General features: G+C 38.4%; 1 protein-coding gene across 2 annotated transcripts in view; it reads left to right on the top strand.

Annotated features, from left to right (window-relative positions):
- SYTL5 (synaptotagmin like 5) overlaps positions 1–17,853 on the top strand; it is a 59,487-nt gene extending 41,634 nt beyond the window's left edge. The window contains exons 11-18 of one of the 2 annotated variants that reach the window (XM_086879757.1): positions 1,477–1,542; positions 2,516–2,694; positions 3,549–3,651; positions 5,777–5,938; positions 9,007–9,115; positions 10,510–10,645; positions 11,520–11,728; positions 12,320–17,853. In XM_086879757.1, the coding sequence (XP_086735883.1) occupies positions 1,477–1,542; positions 2,516–2,694; positions 3,549–3,651; positions 5,777–5,938; positions 9,007–9,115; positions 10,510–10,645; positions 11,520–11,728; positions 12,320–12,462 (1,107 nt within the window). In that variant the 3' untranslated portion in view covers positions 12,463–17,853. The remainder of the gene's footprint in view (positions 1–1,476; positions 1,543–2,515; positions 2,695–3,548; positions 3,652–5,776; positions 5,939–9,006; positions 9,116–10,509; positions 10,646–11,519; positions 11,729–12,319) is intronic. The other variant, XM_023923515.2, reaches the window with a different exon arrangement.
- Positions 17,854–18,394: the final 541 nt, after the last annotated feature.

Here is an 18,394-nt window from a genome sequence, read left to right as displayed (position 1 = left end):
TAATAATAAAGCCAGCCATCAGAAATACATCAAAACCACCTTTTTTTGCTGTTTATTTTTCCTACACAGGGTATAAAATTAAATTTCTGGGTAATAATCACTCATCCAAATAACACTTTTTCCTGTCTGTTTTTGCTCACCACATTGACACAGGACTGTTTATCCCTTGAGCCCCCTGTGCTGCAGGGCCCTTGGGCAGGGTGCCTGGAGGGCTGGGTTTTGTCACAAACCAATTCTTTCTGTGTGGCCTTTTCCCTGGCCTGTGCTCTTCCCTGCTGCTTGCAAGGAAGGAGAAGGATGAAGACACAGCTCAGAGATCCTGCTCTGGCAAGCAGAGGAAGGAAAATGTGCCCCCCAATAATGAATTACTCTACTTTTTTTTTCCCAGAGAGTGACACATTTCAACATTTTAGTGCAGTTGTCATTTATTCTTATGAGCACCACAGAGAAACTGCCATTTCTTGCAAAAGCACTGATGCTGCAAATAGAGGAATGCTGAGCTTCTGACTGGCTTCAGGGAGGATTGACATGCTCATGCACATGTAAACAAAAATAAATCCAAATGTAATCCAATATGAATCCAAACCTGCTGAGCTACTGTTCTAAAATATAATTTGTTTATTTTGATATATAGGTTACCTCATTTTTGTGTAATTACTTTGAACCATCCTTCTGCACTTGAAGTGTATGGAAAACACAGAATTTCTCTGATTTTGTGCTACTTCTTTCTTTCTTTCTTTCTTTCTTTCTTTCTTTCTTTCTTTCTTTCTTTCTTTCTTTCTTTCTTTCTTTCTTTCTTTCTTTCTTTCTTTCTTTCTTTCTTTCTTTCTTTCTTTCTTTCTTTCTTTCTTTCTTTCTTTCTTTCTTTCTTTCTTTTCTTTCTTTCTTTCTCTCTCTCTCTCTCTCTCTCTCTCTCTCTCTTTCTCTCATTCTCTCTTTCTCTCTTTCTCTCTTTCTCTCTTTCTCTCTTTCTCTCTTTCTCTCTTTCTCTCTTTCTCACTCTTTCTCTCTTTCTCTCTTTCTCTCTTTCTCTCTCTCTCTCTCTCTCTCTCTCTCTCTTTCTCTCTTTCTCTCTCTCTCTCTCTCTCTTCTCTCTCTTTCTCTCTTTCTCTCTCTCTTTCTCTCTTCTCTCTCTCTCTCTTTCTCCTCTTTCTCTCTCTCTTTCTCTCTTTCTCTCTCTCTTCTCTCTTTCTCTCTCTCTTTCTCTCTCTCTCTCTTTCTCTCTCTCTCTCTCTCTTTCTCTCTCTCTCTTTCCCTCTCTCTCTCTCTCTCTCTCTTTCTCTCTCTCTTTCTCTCTCTCTCTCTCTCTCTTTCTCTCTCTCTTTCTCTCTCTCTCTTTCTTTCTTTCTATGGCTTTGCAATACAAACTTCTTTTACCTTTCTATATAGATAATGACTTCTCACTGCACTTATTCTTTCTTATTGCAGCAGTCTAATGCTCTTTTTTCTTGATCTTCTGCACTGTCTTTTTTAAAGAACTCCCCAGAAGGCTCTGAGAGAAAATGGACATATTTAAATGTTCCCGAAGCAGATGGTGATACTGTGAGTTCTCCTGAATCCTCTGCTCTAGCTTACTCTAAAGGTTTCTCTCTCCTTTCTCCCTTTTTGTTGAACACTGTACCTGTGTGCCTTGCAAGGTTCCTAAGTGTCAGAATTCAGATGGTGATACATGTTCTGGAGTGATCGTGTTCCATGACTCAAAAGGAAATGTGTGCCAGATTCCTCAAAAGCTTTTGGTTCTGGCAGTGTGCATATTTCTTCAGTTTTCTTTAAAAAATACTCAGTTATTTCCTAAATGTAAACTTTTGGAAGAGGGAATCCTCATAGCAGTACTCGGCAATTTATGAGTGTGAAGGAAGAAGGATCGAGGGATGATTTATTTTACTGTAGTGGAAAAAATTGTGGTATTATTGATAAACTTCTTGACTTTACAAAATTTGTAGCAATGAATTAGGGATTGAATTTTGCTCCTTATTTTAGAATTGTTAATGAGAGACAGGTGCCACTTCAAATAAATATGGTTTTATAATATCTCCATTATGGGAAGCATCCTTGTAAGTTTTCCTGAGGGCTCTGTCAGCAGTTGTCCTGTGAGACTCAGTAAAATCGAGGTGATCAGCTCAGCCACAGAAGCAATTTTTTACTTTTTTTTTTTTTTCTGCTTGGAACTTACATGAGCTCACAATTTATGTAGCCTGTCTGCTCTTCAGTTCATACATTAATTAAAAGGTGGTAATTTAGATTTTAGTCATGTTTATAAATAGGTTTGAGTCTTGCAGGGAAAAACATCTGTCTAGACATTTAAACTACTAATAACTACATTTCTTATTCCCTTTACATCAAATCCTGGCAATTCTATTCTATGATATATCTGTTTCCATAGCAAGTCCTAAAAAAATGTGACAATATTGCAAGGCTGTAGCTTTATGAAAAAGAAAACAACAAAAAACCCCAACAGATTTTGGAAAAGAATAATGTGTTTCAGCCTCTGAGGCCTCTTTCTGCTCCCCTCCAGACGAGCATTAACAGCATGACGAGTGTGTACAGTGAAACTGGTGACTTTGGCAATGTGAAGGTCAGCGGTGAAATCCTCCTCAATATCAGCTACATCTACAAAACAGGTGCCCTCAACATCCTGGTGAGGAGCTGCAGAAACCTGGCCATTGCAGATGAGAGGAAGCAAAGAACTGACCCGTAAGCACAGAGAAGAATTTCCTTGAGCTCTGCTGGGGGTGATCCCCCCCACATCCTTCCCTGCCTCTCACCAGGGGCTGGGATTTGAGCCTGGGAATTCACAGGATCCAGTTGGTAGCAGCATTTTGGTGATGGTTTAGTTTGGGTTCCCTGTGGGAAGGGCATTTTCTTTGTGCTTCTTAGGGCAGCATGTGCCTGCTCTGGGGAAAAAATAAGATTATTTAAATTACCAATCTGTTTGATAGTAAAAGGGGAAAAAAAAAAAAAAAAGAAGGAATAAGCAGGCAGCATCAAGTTTCTTTTACTTCTATAATCAAAACTGAAGTATATGAGAGGAGAGATGTTCTGGAGGCAAGGATTAATGGAAATAACTGTCTTCATGGGCCCATATACTCACTTTGCAATTACCATGTTTCCTGAGTTTCTCATCATAGTTTTCAGTATAAACTCTCGTATCAGAAGGTAACAATTAGTGTCTCTAATTGTGATTAATCTATGGTATAAATTATGAAGTTTTTAATTCTCTTGTATTTTTAGTGTATATTTTATCATATATGACCAGTTGGTAATCATATATGGCAAAAGGGAAATGGTAAGGAAAGTTTGTTGCATTTCTGAGGATATATAAATTAATTAAGCTCTGCCCTTGTTTATTGATCTTACCTGACTTACACCACTATGTTTGTAGGTGAGGGCCATACCTCTCCATGTTTTGCATATTCTCCATTACGTGTTTACACTCTTTACACTGCAAAAATTAATTTCCTCATATGTTACTGATGCAGCAAACTCAGGTCTTTGCTCAAACTGTTCATTTTTTATTCTTTGCTAACCCTTTGCTCCTTGCTCTGCAGATATGTCAAAGCCTACCTTCTGCCTGATAAGTCCCGCCAAAGCAAGCGCAAGACCAAAATTAAAAGTAATAGCACCAACCCAGAATTTAATGAGACACTGAAGGTGAGAACAGTCTCTCTGTCAGGCTCTGATGAATGTTTCACTTGTGCTCACAGGTATTTTCTCTTGTGCTTCAGTACAGGGATTAGAACTTGGAAGAAATGCCTCAAAAGGGAAGGTGTTTAAGCAAAAGCATCTAGAAAACCTATGAGTTTCTATTTCTGGCTTTCAGCATTAAGGAAGGGGTTCTGTTTGACTCTCCCCTTTACAGTTAAAAATTCCATTAGTTTCCATAGATTTGTTTCAAAACTGTTGATGTTCCCATCTAGCCTGAGCTTAGAGTTGTTAAAGGCACCTTAAAGATTTTATATGCCTGCTCTGAAATAAAGCTGGATTACAAGTTCCAATCTCAGTGATTTAGAAGAGAAAATAACATTTTGCAGTACGATCTGAATTCTTCTGGAAACTTTAACTTATTTCTGAAGCAGAACTAACTTTGATAAGAAAATGTCAGCAACTGCTTCAGTATTTGTCTTCTTGAAAACCTGTGGTGAGGTTAATTTTCTGTTGCAATGGACTTGAGGACACAGTGCCCACAGCTCTCTCCTTCCTCGCCCTTTACCCATCCCCAGCAGAGAGGCTGAGCTCCTCTGAGCCCCTTGTGTACCTCCCTGGCTCTGTGGTGCAGGGGGGAATGCTGGGGCTGCTGCCTCTTCACTGCCTCTCTGGCATCTTGACCTCAAGGCTCCTGGTGATTCCCTTTCCTGCCAGTTGAAGGGAGGTATCCAGCAGGCTACCATGCAAACAGAACCTCTTTTAAGTTTCTCCTGAATTTTTCTGTTTTAAATTTCTGTTACATTTTAAGTAAATTTCCTATAATAGATGCAAATATATGTTCCCTGGCTTGGCTTAGCCTGGCTACAAAACCATTTTGCAGGTGCACACACTCGGTCTGGCCATGCTGCTTGCAAAGGGAGAGCCTTTTTATAGCTTAATTTTTAAATGGTATAGAGTGAATCAAGGCTTGCCTGAACTGGGGGAAAAAAAAAAAAAGAAAAAAAAAGAAGTATTCGACTTTATTTATCAAGTAATATAGCATTAATGTAACTGCTGTGTAAAGGTAGGACATAGAAGTTTCTCAAAAATACAAATTGTAACAAAAGGGAGTTACTTGAAATGTGTGTAGATAAGGAAGAGTTGTTCACCCCAACTGAAAATCCTGTTAAAAAAAAAGAAAATAAAAAGAATAAAATCTGTCTTGTATCTTCCCTCTTTGACTTTTACTCTGCTGTTGCAGAATATGAGGTTTCTCACAGTGGAACAGTTGGCATTGAGGGTTGTAGATATATCTGTACATAATTAACCAACTGACCTGACTCTTTCAGCTTTTGGAGAGTATTTGTCCACATCCAGATATTGTTCCTGATACAAAAATAAGACATCTGGGTGTCTTCAGCTAACACTAGAAGGGTGAATGGCAGGGAAATAATGGACTTTTTGCTAAAAAGAGCATGTGAAGAGCCAGAATTCCAGATGTTTATAATTTTCTGTGCATTTGCTAGACTGCAATGTGAGTTTTTTAATAGTTTGATATATTAATAGCTAGAGATGATTTTTTTAGCTTTCAAACTCAACAATGGTTTCTGATAGACTCCATGCATGCCTTGCAGATGCTGCTGTACATGTTTTTAGAATAATTTTTTGTAAGCTAGAAAGGAAAAATTGGAAATGAGAGGATGCTTTCTGGAAAACAGTGCTCAGCAGACTCTCTTTAGGGATGAAAGAACCAGTGGGGTTTCTTTTTATCAACCTAGATGTTGATCTGCTTCTTTTACATAAACTTGTAGGGAATTAACAGGATCATATTTTTAAGCATCATAATTTATTTTATAGTCATAAATACCCAGTAAATAATAATAATAATAATAATAATAATTTTTAAAAGCCACAATAGTGACAGTGACATAAATTATCACTGAATGTATGCAGCAAAAAAAGATTTCACATTAACATTATGAGCTTTCTGGCTAGATCTATCTTGTTTGCAAGGAAAACAAATCTTTCTTTCATGCTCCATTTGTTAAGTGGTGTGGGCTTGGTGAAACTGAGCTAGAGCCATAAAAGGCTCAGTGGAAAATATTATTTCTGCTTATTCTGAGAGTTTCTTTTTGTCTTTTTCTGTTGGTAGTATGTCATCAGTCAGTCACAGCTGGAAACCAGGACCCTGCAGCTTTCTGTCTGGCACTATGACAGGTTTGGACGCAACAGCTTCCTTGGGGAAGTGGAAATTCCATTTGATTCCTGGAACTTTGAAAATCAGAGCGATGAGTGGTTTGTGCTCCAGCCCAAGGTAAGCATTTCCAGGACTGGTGAAAGTGCTGTGAAGCAAATGTAGGAATACTTAGTTATTTTTTTCCTTTGGAATTTGTGTATAAAGCAGGACTTCGTAAGTGTCTACTATGACAATAAAAAAAATTACTTGTTCTTAATTCAGTAAAAGCTTACTGGTTTTAAAGTCTTCATGAAAATTTCACATATGAAGTTATTACTACTTAAAAACAATTTAAAAAAAACTTTTAAATAAACCGTAAGTTCATCCTGCAATAAACTCCAATAAAAAATGACCTAGTAAATCCATTAATTTTTTTAAATAGCACTTTCCTACCATTCCCTCTACCCAACCTTTAAGAGGTTATTAAAGAAACAAGCCTTATTTTTTTCTGTTCAATATAATAATGTGACAAAACAACTTCATCTCTCATTCACCTTAACTAGAAGGGCACAAGATAAAGCTTCTCAGCCAGAAAATTAACTGAAACAGAGCCCTGTATTTAGTGAAGGATAAGGTGACTTCTGTGCCCAGAGCTCCCCTGCTTTGGGAAAGGTGTTAACTTTTGGAAGAGATTCAAAGAGCTGTTCTAAACTAGAGGATTAAAGGCCTCTGTCTTTCTTGCCTCTGCAGCAGCTGTAATCCCCAGGAATTCCAGGGGTTTAGACTGACATTAAAGAAAGTGTATTTTTCTAGTTGAAAAAAAATAAGGTGTCCAGCTAATATTGTCAAGATTGATTACATGATTTGGTTTTTCTATGTTCATTATATGTAAGGAAATCATATTATCTTTTGAGTTTCAGAAGAGTGTGTTTAATTTTTACCTTTCTATCAGGTGGGAGATGGATCTGTTTGCTCTGAAATTAATTTCTAGGTAACTTCTTTTAATCCTAATGGGAAGATAACCAGAAAAGCCATGAAGCTCTCCTGCTCAGGAAAATAAGTAATGAGGCATTAAGCATTTCAGCCAGTCCAGCTGGAAAGTGGTATCTGATTATTTCCAAACCCATTAAAAGGATTTTTAAATTACTTCTTTTACTGTCAAAGAAAGCAAACACAAAATTGGTCTTGTCTGCCTCCTAAGGTGTTGCCAATAATGTTTCTAAACTTAAAACACTGCTAAGGTTTTTGATCAGCAAGGATGATATCTAAAAAAAAAAATCAATTATTGCTTTTTGAATTAACAAAAATGAGACACTGGTTAATATCCACACAAAATACACACTGTTCTCCTATGGACTGCCTGATGGAGACAGGAATGAAGGAATGGCAATAAAACATTTTCTGGGATTTATTACAGTGCTTTGTTTGTTTTATCATAAATCATTTAGCTGCTTTAGTGAAAAGGTTGGAGACTTGAAGACGTGTTTATTCTATGAGCATTGAGAGATCTGTTCTCCAGAGGAGTGTGGTTAAGTCAGAAAAAGCAGAGAAAATAGTTCTGTGGCAAAAGAGGGGACAGAGTATAGAGTCATGTTATATGTGGGTTTGGGGGAGAGGCTGACAAATTTTTTCTGACATTAGGACTTAGACCATTGCTTGTTCACTGGTTGAACTAAACACAAAATAACCTTTGATGCCTTTATGGGAAGCTTGATCCTCAACTTGCTTAGTTTAGGCTATAAGTGAGCTGCCTGACTGGCAAAATGTAGATGTGTAAATTATTCCACAGCCATTTACTACAGGTTTTCTTTAGTCCTTTGTTGTAGCAGCTGGCACTGGACACTGGTGTGAGACAGGACTGTTTTTCTGTCAGTGCAGCAGTGCCTCTGTTGCTCTAAAAATGCTTCAAAGTCTCAAAAGGGCCCTGTTGCTATGATTAAAGTTGTTTTGTTCTCTGTCCAATCCTTGGGTGCAGACTCAGCCCCAGTGAACGTGGTCAGTGTCTCAGCCTGGAGTCTGTGAGGTGAAGGCAATGCTGACCCTCTGCGTACACCTTAGGAATTCCTGGTGGGGTTTTTTTGCTTGCTTTCTCTTGGTAATAGAATTTTGACCTTTGTGGAGTGTCAGGAAAAAAGCTGAATATGTCTCAGAGTAATACATTCACAGGTCAGACATTCCTCCATAAACAGTTCTTTAAAGGCTTCTGTGGTGCCTCTCCCTTTATCCTTGTCCTTTGTCCCTCTAAAGAAATCAGGAAGATTTGTTCATTTGTACCCAAACCTAAGCACTGAAGCATGTAGGGAAATCATATCAGAGAATCACAGATTGGTTTGGGGTTGAAGGGGCCTTAAAGATCATCCTGTTTTGATCCCCTGCCATGGGCAGGGACAGCTCTCACCAGAGCATCTGAATAGTCCCACCTCCAGCAGTGAACTTAGATCTCTCTGTGCACCATCCAGTGTTTTTAAAATGCAGTTTCCAGCTTCCTACAATGTGAATGGAAGTTCAGTGCCCTGCCAATGAAGGACTAATATTATTTTAGCAAGGATAGACTGAAGAGCATCGATTGCATTTCTCTGGGAAAGATTAAAGCAATTATAAAAAAAAAAAAAAGTAAAAATTCAAAAACACTAGCTGTGTAGAAAAGGAAAAGAATACTGGAAATAACAGTTTTTAAAAAGTGGGTTTTTTTCAAAGCTGCTGGGTTTTTTTTCTACTCTCCCTCACCTTTGTTCCCCACACATACACTTCTATTCAGAGTGACTCAGGAATGACTTCTCTAAAATGCATGAAACTAATTACATTTTAAATGCTGACTGGTGGAAATAAGGGCTGGCTATCAGCATAAATCAGTTACAGTTTATATACTCAGAAATAAGTTTGAGAGGTTTTTGCTGTTGTTTTTTTTCACTTACTCATGCTAGATAACTCTCTTCTCTGTGTGTTCACTGAACAGTGTCTAGTGCCACATGGGTTTATTTTTCTGAGAGCTTGTATGCCCTAGCTCAGACAGCTTTCTAAAATGTGATTGCCTCCAGTTTGGAATGCCTAATTATCTGAAGTGGGCTGGTACATCTTGATGGGTTTAAGAAGTGTTTAAAACACTACATGGATGTGTTGATATATTTCAACAGAATTAAAATCAAAAGAAGGCGAATGATTAACCTTGGCTGGATTTCTGGTTGGTTTGTTTGCTTTCTCTTCAGATGGAGGTTGTGACAGATTTTGGGCTTCAATACAAGGGAGAACTGACAGTGGTTTTACGTTATATTCCTCCAGATAGAAACCTAATGCTTCCTCTGGGGCAGTTTCAAGGTAAAACAAACATTAGTAATGATGATTTTAAAAATCATATGATGATGATATATTAAAAATCCCTACATAGAAATGACTTACCAAATAATGGTACTGGTGAAGATTGAAATCATACTTTAATAGGCTTGTTCTTAGAATCACAGAATGTTAAGGGGTTGGAATAGACCTGAAACATCATCTAGTCCCAACCTCCCTGCCATGAGCAGGGACAACTTCCATTAGACCAGGTTGCTCAAGGCCTTATTCAACCTGGCTTCAATACTTACATGAGAAAATTCTGAACCACATGAATGTTTCTTTTGCTTCATCCTTTTCTGTTACACTGAATTTAAGGAGAGAAAAAGGAAGAGGAATATGAAGTCAGTGGTTGATGCAAGGCTCTGATTTAAATTTTTAAAGGTAACATGGTCAAGGGCAGCCACCAAGAAATAAATTGTCTGCATTGTAGCCAGAGAGTTCTTTTTTTCAGCCAGTCATATACAGTGTTTAGCTGATCAAGTAATAGACTTCACTTAGTTCTTCATGCTTAATTCACCTTAATCTGCCTCCTCATTTGTACCCTTCTTTCACACTGCTCTTCCTCTGCACAGTCTTACTGTATTACTGCTGCAATTTAGTCCTGTAAAATTGTATTTGAGTTCTTTAGGGTGAGCAATTATTTTCATCAGCAGTGAACAAGGGAAAAGAGCTACTATCTCTTTGCATTGGATTAGCATGAGGAACAGCAATCCTTTGGAGTGAGAGCAATCACTGGGTAGCACCTGAGTGCACGTGGATATACCAGATGCAGGTTTATCACTGTCTTCATGACAGCATTGCTTGTTAGCATTTGCATTTGATAGATTAGATTTCTTTCTTTCTCTTCTTATTTTTTGACAGATGATATTCCCTCTACTAGTAGTAAGGTTTACTCAAGGTTGTCTCTCTCTAAAAGCTCACCGTTATCAGCTCAGTCCAGATGCAGTCTGCATTTTTTAAAATTAGTACATTTTAACATCACTCCTGATTTTCTTTCCCTGATGTTTTCATCCTGAATTAGTGTGTACAATCTCTGCTGCTGCCTTAACATCAGCACTGGAAGTGGATTCTGAAAAGAGGGCAGGATTTACTGGGCATGAAATTTTCATGTTCAGCATAGCAATCCTCAAATACTTATACTGGGACAGGAGTTCAGATAGAACATGTTGTTGTGTCCTGCAAGGATTAGCTAGCTGGTCCTTGGTCGAGTTCTTCATCAAATATGGAGTGATTTTCTGCCCTGCCTTAATAAGGAATGCTTTAATCCCATTGCAATAAATTTTTTTTAAAAATTTAGCCAATTTACATTTCCAAACCAGTCTTACAGAGTATATATAATTTCTGACTGTAATTTTGCAACTTTGTTCCATGCTTAGGAAAGAGAGGCTTCAAAAAAGGAAAGAAAGGAGATTCTCATCTGCCATCTGGAGGCATATTAGAAGTCCTCATCAAAGAAGCAAAGAATTTAACAGCAGTGAAATCAGGAGGCACATCTGATACTTTTGTGAAAGGGTTTGTGGGTTTTTTCCTCTCCTTTTTTAAATGACTGCACTGGATCTAATTTAAGATATGTGTCACATGCCTATAAGCATGGGGGTACACAAAAAATTTACATAGTATGACAATATATTGGTTTTTTTTTTTTTAGATACACAGCATTTTGTGTTGGACACTCAAAATCCAAACTACAAAGAATGCTTGTGTTTTGAAAAAATGAACATAATCCTGCATCTCTCACTAAAATGGATTTCTCATATATGTAGATTATACATTTTAAATGTTACATTTAGGAAGTAGTAGATATCTTAAAACGTATTTTCTTCGCCAGTATTTGCTCTGAATGCTAGTTTTCAGGCTTGCTGATTTCTAGATATGTTCCAATTCATAGTAATGGTTTAAGTGTTGTTACTAAATAGGGTCCACAGGAAAAATCCTGTTTTTAATTCCCTGGTGGGGCTTAGAATGAATATCTTGATCTTCTGCTGTGCTTAAAACTATCACTCAGCACATACATTTGAAGTAGAGAAAGTAATTGTCATTTCTTTCTGGATAATCTCTTCTTGCACTTTGAGAGGGACACTGGCTCCAGAGAGGTCCCTTCTAGCCAATGTTTTTATGACTCTGTATTTAACCTCACTGAAACAAAAAGTTTGTGGTTGAGACTTGGGGAAAGGAGACCTAATTCCAAATTCTGCTTGTGGTAACTGATACTGTAGATATGAGAACAAATGGAGCATAAATGCAAAACAAGCACTTGAGGTAGATACTTAATACCAGAGGGAGATGGGGTACTGATCCCATTTGAGCCTCTACATGATTGTAATATATTGTGAATACTATGTGAAAATGCATTTGCATATTCATTTTCCTTTTCTTCATCTCCCAGATACCTGCTCCCAGATGACAGCAAAGCTACAAAACACAAAACTCCCATAGTAAAAAAGAGTGTGAACCCTCAGTGGAATCACACCTTTGCTTTCAGTGGCTTGAATTCAAGGGACATACGGAATGTCTGCCTGGAACTGACTGTGTGGGACAAGGAGTCACTTTCCAGTAATATTTTTTTGGGAGGTGTCCGTTTGAGCACTGGAAGTGGTAAGGTCCCATCTGACTGATGCTGCTGTTCTTATTCTGCTCTTTTTCTTTTACCCCATGTGATCCATGTGTGTGGAGGACAGAAATGTTACTGAGTGTTTTGAAAATGTACGGGAAGTTGTGGAACTTGAAAACGGAGAAAAGGCAACAGGTGGATAATCTGTAGATAATTTAGTTCTTTCCTCCACTGAGACACAGGAATTATGTGTCCATTTGTATTTCTGCACAGTCTAAAAGAACTGTGAATACCTTGGGAAGCATCCCTCAGCATCCCAGTGAGAACTGCCCAGCAGTGGCCTTTCTGCTGCTGATGGTGTGAGCTGGAAGAGGTGTGAATCTGTTCCTCCTGTGCTGGGAAAAAGTTGTTCGTGGTGCAGTGTGGGGAGGTTTATGAGCCTCTGCCTGTGTGCCTGAAGGAGTTCAATGACAAACTGGTGCTCTCCAGGAGCTGCCTGTTTTCAGTACAACTCCCTGTACAGGTGGAAGTGTAAAGTGCTTATCATTTCTCTTGCACGCTGCAGTAAATGAGCAGTGACGTTATCCAGCTGCTTCCTAAAATGGCAAATTCCCTCGTGTTTTTACAATTGTCAGGTGTAAGCAATGGCAAGGAGGTTGACTGGATGGACTCTCAAGGGGAAGAGCAGCACCTCTGGCAGAAGATGATTGACAGTCCGGGAGCTGCAGTGGAAGGGGTGTTAATGCTGAGATCCAGCATGGGAAAACGCAGACTCTGAAAGACTTTAACTACTGAGGGTGCCACAGGTACCCCTGGCTTTAGTGGTGTCCAGGCTCTTGTCACCTTGCCCATTTGAACAGGAGAAGGCTAGTACCCTTTGCCTTGGATATTAAGGCTCTGAGTGAGATTTTAATGCATTCTGCACTTTCATGCTCATGTTTTTTTACCCAGGCTTCTTGTGTGAATTGTTTCTCCTGAAGCCACTGAGAGCTGGACACCTTGTACAGAGATCAGACTGGCTTTCTCTGTCCCTTCTGGTGGCTGGAGTGCAGCTGATGAACATTCTGCCTGCGGGCTGCTCAGAGTGAGCAAATTCTCTCGCTGGTCATTTAGTGAGTAATGCCAGGTTTATGAATCTCCTGGCTCAGAGACAGCCCAGAAGGCAACAGTGGCACAGCACAAGCAAATTCAGAGTCTGTGCTTTGGTGTTTGTAAGTTAAGAAGCCATAACGTTATGAAGGACAAGAAACAGTGTTTCTTTATTGTGTTTGCTTGTTGGGCTGTGCAGAGGTGCAGCACAACAGGCTTGGGACCAAAGCCAGCCAAGCAGGGCCAGTGCTGTGTGCTGCACCCTAGAAACAGACAGCTGGCAGGCAGTGCTGGGGGCCTGGCATCCTCTGGGTATTTTAATGCACGTGTATAAAAGGCAGACTTGGTTCATCATAACCAAAGAGCCTCTAATGAAAATAAATCATAACAAATCCTCCGTTTCCAGGACTACACGATGCTACTGTGTTTTTCTTGCAGTTGACAGCTCTAGCCAAGACCTTGTGATGTCATTGAACAGAGGGAATATGTCCACATGCCAGTTCCCATCTGATGTGTTGCTGAGATGAAACACATGCTAGGTTTGGACAGTTAGCTAAAACTTGATTCAACAGATTGTATAGAACAGAATGGGATTAAAACACATACTAAAATGATTTGCATAACTGTAAAATCTTCTCTGAATGGGCTGTGGTCCTATTCAGGCCCATGCACATTAATTATAACCCAAGCAGGACATTTTTTCTCCTGAACATCCCCCAGAGAATATAGTGATGAGTGAGTCTTGCCCAACACAATCATTAATCTTATTAACCTTGACAGTTGTTCAACAGTAATTTTGTGATTCCTCAAAGTATAAGACAAAGGAAGATCAGGAAACTGAGTGAACAGCATTTCTTCTGAATTTTCCACAATTAGAACACAGCTTTCTATTTATAAATTCTATATCTAAATTAATCTGTAGCAATTCCTACATTTTGATTTTTACCCCAAAGTTTATTGCAAGAAATCTAGAATATGAACTGATAGCTAAGCAACTACAACTGGAGATTTTGATATCTGTAGTTGTCCTAGTGTACATGTATTTAGAGCTAAATTCAAAACCTTAAAATGTAACATTAATTCTTTTCTTTTTCAGATATTTTATGCTGGTTTTTTGTGGGAGTGGCTGGAAACTGCAGGGAAGTTCACAGCCAGTCTTCTAAAATCATAATATTATTGGATAAAATAAAGTATTTATTAGTGCTGAAAACAGTAGTTTTAATAAATTTATTTTTTTTTTCATTTTGCATAAGTTATTTCAAAATTCGGATACGACTTTTAAAAGTCACTGGAGGTACTGCTTGCCCAGATGAAGTCTCACCATTTTCTGAAATTACAGAGTCATCTTTGAAAATGAAAATTCTCCTACAGAATCTCAGATTGGGAACCAAACATCAGTGGTTAGTCAAGAAAACTGACTTAATTTTCCCTCTTTATATTTTCTTCATTTTCTTCTGAAGTTCAGCTCAAATTGGGCAGTCAGGGAAGTCTAATTTGCTTTTAGCTTTTAATTTTTCTAACCTAAATAATTCTGTCATTCTACAATTCTGTGCTGCAGATGCTGTGAGCTGATAAATAAGAGCACAAATATCAAGCACACAACATTTTATGACCTTGTTCTTATAAAAATAGTCTGTCTTTAAGTATTAGATTAATTTTTTATCAGTATCTTCCCAAACCAAACCAAACCAAGCTTTTGACACCTAAACTACCTCTCTTTAACAGAATTGTTTTGAGTTGTCTTGGTTGTTTGTACTACAAAGCTGAATTTATTTTAGGAACAATGGTATTACATTGACATATTGGCACAAATGTGTTGGTTTATTTTTTCTTTTGCTACAAGTTGTTTCAAACAAATAAACTTTCTGAATCTAAGGAAAATGTTCTTTGAGGTAAAATTCCAGCTCGAGTTGTAGAGGAACATTGCTCTGTTGAGTGGTTTGCTCTGATTAATTTTGATGGCGAAAATGGCAAAAATAATAACAAAAAAGCCCTTCCAAGTTGGACCTTGGAATGGACATTTTTTCATTTGCCAAACTGAAAAAACTTAAAATAATATTAAATTGAATTTACTTTTGCGTGGAATACAAGTGTTTGCCTAATTTCTGAATGGTACTTCCTAACCTCCTAAGCATGAACATTTTAGGTAAACCACAACTTGGTTTGAAACAAAAAAATTTGTATTTCACTGCTTCAACTTCTGCCCAATTTGGTCCTGAGGCAGAGTTTGTGATGAATGGACTCATCTGGGAAGTGTCACCCAGCACATACATGGGCTTTAAGCTCTGCCTCTTCCTTCCAAAATGCCAAAATGTCACTCTGAGCCCACACCTGAAATGACAGGCTGCAGTGCAGCTGTGGAAGGAACAGTTTCACCTGGGAAGGAGCTCTGGCCGAGGTGGTGGTGTTTGCCATTGGTGGGGTTTGGGGCAGAACAGTGAAATGACCTCCTGGGTTAGCAGGGACATTCTGCAGCATGGTGTCACACTCAGCAGAGCCTCAGGGGGATGATGAGCACCAGATAAACACTGGAGCCATTTGGAAAGTTTTGCTGTTCTCTGATGTTATCAGCTCATTTGTAGGAATCATTTGATTTATGGAAAATGTCACATTTAATTATGTCTCTTTGTTCTCTTCTTCTGTAAAGGTGGTTTATGGTTTGGAAAAAGAACAAGATGATTAACTGCAGATGTGATTTCTTGTTTCCCGGATATTTGAATTATTTTTCCATAATTGTGTGTCATCATGTACTGAGTGTTACCAGGCTGAACAAAAAAAGACAAAGCCAGGAATTAGACCAAAGCCTTCCTTTTCTATCTGTGTTTATGGTATTGAAGGTGCATGAATGGTTTATTCAAACCTAATTTTTAGGAGGAAATAGCCACAATTTTAACACTGATTCATAAAACTCCTGCTCTGAGTAAACAGATACAGCAGAGCTGGTGTTTCATTAATTTTTTTCTACAAAGATCTGAACAACTGAAGGTGCATCAGTGGAGAAAAAATCTGCTCTATGGTAGAAAACGTGTTACAAAATACATTTTACTCTGCTACATATTTTTGTAGCAAGGTTTGTGATTAAACTTTAAGGGTTCAACCTATTAAAGAAGAATAAAAATGCAACTTTTGCTGTAAAAGGTCAGGTTTGGCCAGTAAGCACATCTATAGACAGCACCAATTACTATCAAAAAGAGCTGATGGCGAGGGCTTTCCAAGCCTTGCCAACAGATTTTGGTAGCCAGCCCTGCTCTCTGCTGGTTTTCTCTATCAGCTGTATGGAGGTGGGGGAAGGGACTTCAGGCTTCTAAACCTGCATCCATGTTGATACCAAAACCAGGGTAAAATAGGCTTGAAATGTCCTTCCTTCCTGCCTCCTCTACTTCCACCATGTTACACTTGGGTGAGATGAGAGGAAAGCTGAAAAGACTGAGGGCTGCTGTTGCCATCTTCCAATGCTAATTCAAGTGCCACTGCTCTCCCTGGATGCTTTCCAGATGCCCCATTTTCATCCTTCTTTTCCAGCTGTAATGGTTTGAGAGAGAAAGCATTGGGATGGTGAGCATGTTTTGATCATTCTACATTAGACTGGAAGCTTTTTCTTCTATGCCTCTTCCAATGCAGATTATGCTGAGGCAGCATGATTGAAGCATTTTTATATATTAATTTTTGATTTTTCTTTTCCTGACTGGTTAATCTTATTAATCTTATTATTATCTTATATTATTCTAAGTTGTATTCTGCAAAATACAGCTAGAACAGCAGAGCAGCCTTTGAACATCCACTGGTCCCAAATGATAAAGAGAAATTACAGCAGAGTTTCATTTTAGTCTGGCTTAATTTTCACTTCTTGATGGCTCTGCACATCGCCCAGCTTCAGGAATGTAAAGTTTGCAGTTTGTCCTGTAGCATCAATGAGGAGAAAAGCTGCTGGGTCTCTTACAGCTTTGGAGAAGAGATCAGAGTCCTGTTTCCACAGCTGTCTAGTTTGTGGGCTCACACAAGACAATAAGAGTTGTACCTGAATCTTTGCAAGGTTCTCTCTTCCCTTTGTTTCAGCAGCCCTGAGCAGGAGGCTCTCCCTGGACATTGATCCCCAGTATCTGGGAGGAGGCAGCATGCAGAGGTGATGGGACAGCCCCACTTGTTTTCTTCTATATGAGGTTTTCTTCTATATGAAATTTTCCTTTGCTAACATACTGCACTGATTTTTAGCACTTTGCCACCATGACAGAAACAAGTATCTTCTGAGAGCTGACCCATGTACTCTATAAACTTTTTAAAAATGCTAATTTTTAGTTTAAAACTTAAAAACTAGTTTTTAGTTTTCTACCCCCAGTAAAGTTAACATTTGAGAACCCTAGAGAAATGATGGTGGATTCCAGAACAGGATGCAGACTTTTATTTGCAGTGATGCCCTTTACCATAGTTCAGCAGGAGATGCTGAGAAGCACGCTAACAGAACCTGACCACTGTGCCCGTGAATTTCCTCCCTGATGATTTCATGTATGCAAATGCTGTTTAATAAGTGATGATAAATACAGTGTTAATTATACTGTGTATATTGACACTGGAAACTGAATCTCAGCTTGCTTTTTAGGTGACTTTTTAGGTTGCTTTTGAAACTTGCCCTGGCTGCATCTTGACCTTTTATTTAGATTATTTATTTCAACAATTCTACTTTGTGGCAATAATATTTACATGGCTGTGTGCTACTGTTCCTGACAGCTCTCTGTATATTTTTCAGAATAGTTTTAATTATGGAGGTTTGCCTAAAGCCAAGCATATTCATTTGTTGCAGCAATTAGAGAATGTCACATATCCCTTGTGCTGCCTTTGTTCTGCTTAAAATCTGTTGCTAGCAATTTGTTTAATTATTCTGGTGGACATGAACAGTAGTAGCAGTAAATGGCACTGCAGTATGTTAAGCTCTGCTCAAATTGAGACAAAGCAATGTTTTCTGCTGAGAATATTTTTGTACTGTGCATTGTACATTGTTTTGTGGACAAAGATGGCTGGTAAGACATTTGCAGATGTTGTCAAGATTTCTGTTATGTCTTTTAAATTAAAATACTGAAATGTTGCTGTGTCTTTGTCTCTCCTAAAATGAACTACAGGAAACTATGTCTCCCAGAAATATCCCATATTATCTCACTAAGGTAAAGACATCACTTGATGACTAATGCAAGGGGCCTGGCATGTCTTTGGAGGTGGGACTCCACTGATGGTGTCTATCTCTTTTTTTTTTGTCTTAAAAGCACTTAAAGTATAGAAATTAAGCTATTTTTTATTTCATAAACATTAAATCTCATTTCTTTTAAATATGCAATTCTAAGGAAGAAGGGAAATACAGTGTTCTCTTCCTCCTTGCTATAAAATTATTTTACATGTATATTAATTCTGCCTGTTCACCAGGTCCTTCCCTCCACCTCTGAATCTCCTGCCTCTTCCCTAATTCAAGGTCCTGCCCACCTGAAAATCCAGGTATGTTCAAATTGCATATTTTCTGACATTTCTGGCCCTGATTTTTTTTTTTTTATTATTATAAGAAAATCAACAAGCATTTGACCACTCAACTTATATTTTCAGCAGAGTCATGTTCACTTTAATTCACCTCAGAGCTT

The sequence above is a fragment of the Cyanistes caeruleus genome, chromosome 3 (assembly GCF_971803275.1).
Source record: "Cyanistes caeruleus chromosome 3, bCyaCae1.hap1.1, whole genome shotgun sequence".
Taxonomy (NCBI): domain Eukaryota; kingdom Metazoa; phylum Chordata; class Aves; order Passeriformes; family Paridae; genus Cyanistes; species Cyanistes caeruleus.
The sequence above is the reverse complement of the archived record's forward strand: the minus strand, read 5'-3'. Positions and strand labels throughout refer to the sequence as shown.